The 7,810-nt window shown below is 43.0% G+C and overlaps 1 protein-coding gene and 1 non-coding gene across 2 annotated transcripts; one reads left to right on the top strand and one right to left on the bottom strand.

Annotated features, from left to right (window-relative positions):
* Nucleotides 1–1,267: 1,267 nt before the first annotated feature.
* LOC141617078 (uncharacterized) lies at nt 1,268–5,371 on the bottom strand. Its single transcript, XM_074434247.1, has 2 exons — nt 3,437–5,371; nt 1,268–2,155 (listed from the first exon to the last, which is right to left on the bottom strand). The coding sequence occupies exons 1-2, from the start codon at nt 5,369–5,371 to the stop codon at nt 1,268–1,270; spliced, it is 2,823 nt and encodes a 940-aa protein (XP_074290348.1).
* An 814-nt stretch (nt 5,372–6,185) lies between these two features.
* LOC141624953 (small nucleolar RNA R71) lies at nt 6,186–6,292 on the top strand. Its single transcript, XR_012534756.1, has one exon. It is a non-coding gene; the product is annotated as a small nucleolar RNA R71 (small nucleolar RNA).
* Nucleotides 6,293–7,810: the final 1,518 nt, after the last annotated feature.

The raw sequence follows: 7,810 nt of genomic DNA, 5'->3' as shown, positions 1-7,810 counted from the left end.
CCTCCGGGAAGGTTGGGTCGGGTGCTATCTCCGCTCCACTAGTGCTAGCATCGGCTCTAGCTCTCTTATTTGGTGCCATTATCTCAAATAGTTAACTTACCTTAATAACCCAAGTCAAAAACTCCAATTTTTCCACCAAAAAGGCTTAAAAAGACAATTAAACCTTAAATAAACAAAGTTAGAGTGAAGAACTTACCCAAAAATGGATGTTGAATTTTCGGATTTTCCAAACCCTAGACTTGGAAGTGACGATGTTTTGTGTTTTTTGGTGTTTTTGTGATGAAAAATGGAGTTTGGAGTGATAATATATGGTTAAAAGGAAGTTTTAGCTCAAAAAATGGAGGATTAGATGATTTTGATGATTTGGGGATGAGTTGGTGTGGAGAAGTGGATGAAGATGTGTTTGTGTTTGAAGAGAGAGAGAGTGTGTGATTTTTAGAAAGTGGTAAAAAAATGAGTGGTTGAGAGGGGATAAGGGAGTCGGGTAAGGGGTCTGGGACCGGCCGCCGGTCGACCGGCTGTATCCCTTGAGTTTTTTTTTATTTTTTGCAAAAGTTCCAACGAGTTTTGCACCGGTTTGGACTGGCCGCCGGTTGACCGGCTGGGACCCCTCTCTCCTTTTTTTCGAAAAAAATTCTAAGTGCAATATGACTCTCAGCCGGCGGACCGGCTGGGAGTCCTTTCCAACTTCCTCCAGCTTCCCAGCTCATGATGTGACTCTCAGCCGGCCGACCGGCTGGGAGTCCTTTCCAACTTCCTCCAGCTTCCCAGCTCATGATGTGACTCTCAGCCGGCGGAACGGCTGCCGGCCGACCGGCTGGGAGTCCTTCTTCGTAATTTTTCAACCAAAGTTACAGCGGGTTATCAGCCGGTCATAGACCGTCCGCCGGTGGACCGGCTGGGACCCCTTTTTCTCAATTTCTCCACTCTTGCTAACTTGAATTATGTCCAAAAGTTCCAGCGGGATCTGAGCCGGTCATAGACTGGCCGCCTGCTTACAGGCTCAGATCCCTTTTTGACATACTTATTGCTTCAAGCATAAAAAAAATTTCAATGATGGCACATTTCAAAAATGGACTCTCCCAAACACAATTAATTCATCGGAATACCTCCTAGACTCCAACACCAACCCCGTTGTGCCAAGTATGATGCTTCCAAATTCCTCATTGTCTAGCTAAATATGCATGATATTTACAAAATCCATGGGTTGCCTCCTAAGTAGCGCCCTTGTTTTACGTCGTAGGCTCGACCAAGTCATGAATTACATTCAAGGATGGGAAAGGTAAGTTTCAATGGAACTTATGTTCTTCAATATGGGTGACCCAGCTACGTAGTGCTTGAGCCGTTGCCCATTGACTTTGAAAGTTTGGTCCCCATCGGTCACCTCCACCGATCCATAAGGAAAGACGCGGACCACGGTAAAGGGACCCGACCACTTGGACTTGAGTTTCCCGGAAAATAGCTTGAATCTTGAATTGAATATGAGAACTAACTCCCCTATTTGAAACTCTCTTCTTAGAATTGCCTTGTCATGAAATTTCTTCGTTCTTTCCTTGTATATTCTCGAACTTTCATAATCATTGAGGCAAAATTCTTCCAACTCATTCATGTCAAAAAGCCTCTTCTCTCCCGCTTCCTTCAAGTCATAATTTAAGAACTTTACGGCCCAAAAGGCGCGGTGTTCCAACTCAACGGGGAGATGACAAGGCTTACCATACACCAACCTAAAAGGCGAAGTGCCAATCGGAGTTTTGTAGGCGGTACGGTACGCCCATAGAGCATCATCTAGCTTCATTGACCAGTCCTTTCGTGATTTTGCCACGGTCTTCTTAAGTATGGACTTAATTTCCCGGTTAGAGACCTCGGCTTGCCCATTTGCTTGGGGGTGATAGGCAAGACTTCTCCTATGTTGAACCCCATGTTTCTTGAGCAAAGCCTCAAAGGTCTTCTCATGGAAATGTAAACCTCTATCACTTATAAGCACCCTTGGCACTCCAAATCGTGGGAAAATTGTATTCTTCAAGAATTTGCCAACCGACTTGGCATCACGTGTCTTGGTAGGAATTGCCTCTACCCATTTACTCACGTAGTCCACCGCTACTAGTATGTACTCATACCCATAAGACGAAGGATATGAGCCTTGGTAATCAATCCCCTATACGTCAAACAATTCAACCTCTAGCATGTAGTTCATGGGCATCTCGTGCCTCCTTGAAATCCCGCCACTTCTTTGGCATTTTTCACACCCTTTCACATAAGTAGTTACGTCGTGGAACAAGGTTGGCCAATAAAAACCACATTGAAGAATTCGAGCGGCGGTTTTTCTCGAGCTCTCGTGTCCTCCACTAGGCATGTAATGGCAATGAGAAATTATTTGCTTAACCTCTTCATTTGGAATGCATCTTCTAATTATCCCATCCGCACATGACTTGTAAAGACATGGTTCCTCCCAAAAGTATTGTTTAAGATCGTGAAAAAACTTCTTCTTCTTATGGGAGTCATAGTCATGTGGGATGACCCCGGATACCAAGTAGTTGACGTATTCCACATACTAAGGGACATCCATTAGAGCAAGTGCGAATAATTGATCATCCGGCAAGGAATCATCAATCTGTAGCCCATCTTTCACGTTCTCATTGAATAGCCGAGAGAGATGGTCGGCTACTACATTCTCCACACCTTTCTTGTCTCTTATTTCAATATCAAACTCTTGTAGCAAAAGTATCCACCGGATCAAGCGGGGTTTTGATTCCTTTTTTATTAGCAAATGCCTCAACGCCGTATGATCGGTATGTACTATTACTTTAGAGCCCGCCAAATAAGAACGGAACTTGTTCATAGCATAAATGACCGCTAAAAGCTCCTTTTCGGTAGTGGTGTAATTTTCTTGAGCTTCATCCAAAGTTTTGCTTGCATAATATATGGCATGAAGTTTGCCATCTTTTCTTTGTCCAAGCATCGCTCCCACCGCTACATCACTAGCATCGCACATCAACTCAAAATGTTCCCCTCAAGTGGGAGGTTGCATAATTGGGGCGGTGATGAGAGCTTCCTTCAACCTATTAAAAGCATTCAAACATTTATTAGTAAACTCAAAGGGCACATCCTTTCCAAGTAACAATGTTAAGGGTCGGACAATCAAGGAAAAATCCTTGATAAATCTCCGGTAGAAACCGGCATGCCCTAGAAAACTTCTAACCCATTTGACATTTGTGGGAGGGAGTAGGGTTTTAATCACTTCAACCTTGGCTTGATCCACTTCTAAGCCTCTACTTGACACAACATGACCCAAAACAACCCTGGATGTCACCATAAAGTGACATTTCTCCCAATTCAAGACTAGACCGGTTTCTTGACACCACTTTAAGACCTTGCTCAAATTAGCTAAACATCCATCAAATGAGGTGCCTACGATGGAAAAATCATCCATAAATACCTCCATTATATCCTCAACATATTCGGAAAATACAGCTAGCATACATCTTTGAAATGTGGCCGGCGCATTGCATAGCCCAAAGGGCATGCGCCTATAAGCAAAGGTGCCAAACGGGCAAGTGAAAGTGGTCTTTTCTTGATCATTGGGGTGAATCGGAATTTGGAAAAACCCCAAAAACCCATCTAGGTAGCAAAAATGAGAGTGTTGGGCAAGTCTCTCCAACATTTGATCAAGGAAAGGAAGGGGGAAATGGTCTTTCCTAGCCGCCTTGTTGAGGCGTCTATAGTCTATACACATTCTCCAACCTGTTGTAATTCTTGTCGAAATTAGCTCATTCTTGTCATTTGTAACAACCGTGACCCCGCCCTTCTTTGATACAACATACACCAGGCTCACCCATGCACTATCGGAGATAAGGTAAATGATACTTTCATCATAGAGCTTCAACACCTCCTTCCTTACCACTTCTTTCATTGCGGGGTTAAGGCGGCGTTGAGGCTCAATGGAAGATGCACCCTCATCCTCCAAGTGAATGCGGTGAGTGCAAAAAGAAGGGTTAATTCCCTTAATATCCTCAATTGAATACCCAATGACATCCTTAAATTTTCGCACAACATCAAGTAATTTTTGAAGTTCGGTGTCATTGAGTGCACTATTGACAATAATAGGGTATGTGTCATTAGGGCCAATAAAAGCATGTTTAAGAGTAGAGGGAAAAGGTTTCAACTCCACTTGAGGAGGCGTGGATCTCTCCTCTTTTTTACCATCCCTTCTCAAGCTCTCAAATTCCTTGTTTGGGTCTTCTTCAATTGTTGAATCCATAGCCAAAGCATATTCCCGGTGCTCCTTGCAATCCTTTACCTTACCCTCAAGAAATCCATGTAAGCTCTTGTCCTCTTCAAATCTTTTCATGTCAACCCATTCTTCTACCATATCAATCATGTAGCAAGACTTTGCTTCCGAAGGTTCTTTCATAGCTTTGTTCAAAGAGAACTCCACCTTTTCTTCACCAACTTGAAGAGAAAGCTTCCCATTTTTCACATCAATCATGGCACCCCCCGTGGCAAGGCAAGGGCGCCCTAATATAATGGGAATGTTTGAATCTTCGGGGATGTCCATCACATAGAAATCACAAGGGAACTCAAGTTTGCCCACTTTGAGTGGGACATCCTCCACAAGACCAATTGGATATCTTACCGACCTATCCGCAAGTTGTAAAAAAACTCTTGTTGGCAAGAGCTCATAATCCTTCAATTTATTGAAAATCTTGAGAGGCATGAGACTAATGCTTGCCCCCAAATCACACAAGGCTCTCTCAATATGAACGTTCCCAATTGTGCATGGTATGAAAAAACTCTCCGGATCTTCAAGCTTTCGGGGTACCTCATTCATTAGAATGGCACTACATTCCTTATACAAATTCACCGTAGATGGTTGCATGGCATTCTTGTTAGAAATCAACTCCTTTAAGAATTTACCATAGGTTGGTATCTCCTTGATGGCATCAATGAAAGGCATGGAAATGTTAATTCCCTTCATCATGTTCATGAATTTTCCATATTTTTGTTCAAGTTTTACCCTTGCCAACCTTTGTGGAAAAGGAATTGGTGGCACATATGTTCTCACAAGGTGTTGCTTGGGTTTTTCAACAATTTTTGTAGGTTCACCAACTACCTTTGGAGTTTCCACAACAACCTCTACTAGATCATCTTCAACCCCTTTTTCTTCATTCACCTTTGGTTGTTCAACCACAATATCCGGTTTACTACTCTTTCTCCTCTTGATGAATACCCGGTCCTCCAACTCTCTACCACTCCTCAAATGTATAGCATTTATGGTTTTTGGATTCTCCTCGGTTTTGCCCGAAAACTTTCCATCTGAGGCTTGCAATTGACTCATTTGAGAAGCCAATTGAGAGATTTGATTATCCGTCATTCTTTGGGAGGCTTGCACTTGAGTTCTCAATTAGTTGATAGAATTTGTTGTATCCTCTTGTTTTTGGTTAGAGTGAGCAATGAATTGGGTTTGAGTATTCAATAATTGCTCCATCATGAGCTCCAAGTTTGATTTAGGTTGGGTGGATTGTTGAAATGGTGGGTTGGTTGGTTGATTGAGTGGTTAGAATTGTGGTCTTGGTTGGAGGGATCTTCCTTGGAAACTCGGTGGTCCTTGGTTAAATGTTGTATTTGGCTTTTGGGCTTGGAAGTTTGGTGTAAATTGTGATTTTTGTTGGAAAGTGGGGTTTTGGACATTTTGTGAGCCATAGGAAAAATTTGGGCGGGCTCTCATTCCGGGGTGGTATTGATTGTTGTTGAATGCTTGCTTTACCGGACTTCATTCCCACACTCCATTCACTTGCTCCATATAATTACCCTCTCCCCCCATCAAAGGACACTCATTTGGTGGATGTCCTTGGTCTCTACAAATTTCACAACAATACACTTGGTTCCTAGTAGATGAAGAGTTGCTAGAGGTGTTGCTTGAGCTCATCAAAGCAACTTGTTGCTTGAGCTCTTCTATTAACCCTTTGACCTCAACATTGTTAGTCGACTCAACGGTTGACTTTCCCTTCCTTTTATGCCTATCATTGTTCCAATGAAAAGTACGGGAAGCCATTTCCTCAATAAGCTCCTTGGCCGTCTTGTGATCAATTTTGTCTAGTGCCCCTTTTCCTGAGCCGGAGTCTAGGTTCATTTTCATCTCATTGCTCAACCCCTCGTAGAAGTTGTTTATCAACTCATCATCTCTGATTCTGTGATGAGGACACAACCTTGGGAGTCCCTTATACCTTTCCCATGCCTCATAAAGGGTCTCATCATCATGTTGGGTGAAGCCTTGAAGCTCACTCTTGATTCTTCCGGTCCTTTGTGGTGGGAAGTACTTGTTTAAGAAGGCCTTAGAGACATTATCCCAAGTCCTAAGAGAATCGGTCTCACAACTTTTCAACCATTCCTTAGCACTCCCCCTCAAGGAATAAGGAAAGAGCCTAAGGCGGATTGCATCCTCCGACACTCCATTTGCCTTATACATGTCACAACTATCCAAGAAATAATTAAGATGTTCATTAGGGTTTTCAGTAGCTCCCCCTCCGAATTGGTTTCTTTGGACTAGTTGCAACAAAGTAGCCTTCACATCAAAGTTATTTGCTTGAATAGGTGGCTTGACAATACTTGGGTTCACCACCTTCTTTGGAGCCAAATTGTCCCTCATAGGAGCCGAGGCCATTGTTGCTTCTTCGGGAATTCCAAATGGAATCTCAAAAAACTCAAGAGTGCCCGGTTCTTCTAGAACGTCTTCCACTATTAAATGTTCTTCGAAAGTTGGAGTTTCTATGAATCCCCTTCTTCGGAGTGAATTGAGTCTCCTTGCGGTAGCTTCAATCTCGTGGTCAATCGGATGAATAGGTTGACCCCTTCGATTTCTCCTACTCGTGCAAATAGTCCTACACACTCAAGGTAAGGATTAGTAACACAAGAGATTTAGCCTAAACTAGAACAAAAACTATTAATATCTAGCCTTTGCTCTCCGGCAACGGCGACAAAAACTTGATGGTTTCAAATTAAACCTCGCAAGTGCACAGTTTGTCGTCGTGCAAAATTGAGGGTCGATCCCACAAGGAGATAGGAAGACTACTAATTGTTTTAATCCTTAAGCTTAGCTAAGTCGACAAAATTTAGATGAGGTTATTAATCTAACAACTAAACTAAACAAAATGAAATGCAGTTTAACAAGAGAAGGAAAAATGAGCAAGATAAGATTAAGTTGTAAATCAAATGATTAAAAGGCCTAGAACTCGGTTCTCCTACAACAATTCGTAATTCCACATCACGATTCCCTAGGATAATTATTTGGGGTAGACAAGCAAGGAGGAGATGGCTTTAATTCACCTAGAACCTCCCTCTCGGGTTCGCAATAGGACACTAGCACTACCCACAACTCCCCCCCCCCCCCCCCCTCCTCGGGTTCGAAGGTCGGAATCCTTAGCTTAACATCCGACTCCCCCAAAAATATGCATTTTCCCAAGGTAGCCTAATATTAGCTAAGGTCATTAATCCCCCATCGAATTCTAGGTCATCCCACTCCTCCTCTCGGAGGTCGATTTCAAACACTAGCCTAGAGGTACCCTCCCTTGGTTCTCCCTTTCGGTCTCAACCTAGGTTAGCAATAGGATCAAATTCCGGGTACCCGATTCCCGATCTAACCAACTCTCGTTGGTGGACAAGGGTCACAAATCAACATTACCCAAAGTCGACCCATAAATCAAGTCAATCCTCTAGTCTATCCTTACCAATCTCCTCCAACAATTAGCCTCTATGTGAATCAATCAATGGAATTACTCATGTTGGGTTAATGATGTGACCATAATTGGTGCAT

Source organism: Silene latifolia, chromosome X (genome assembly GCF_048544455.1).
Source record: "Silene latifolia isolate original U9 population chromosome X, ASM4854445v1, whole genome shotgun sequence".
In the NCBI taxonomy this organism is placed as follows: Eukaryota; Viridiplantae; Streptophyta; class Magnoliopsida; order Caryophyllales; family Caryophyllaceae; genus Silene; species Silene latifolia.
This window is presented reverse-complemented; position numbering and strand designations above follow the sequence as displayed.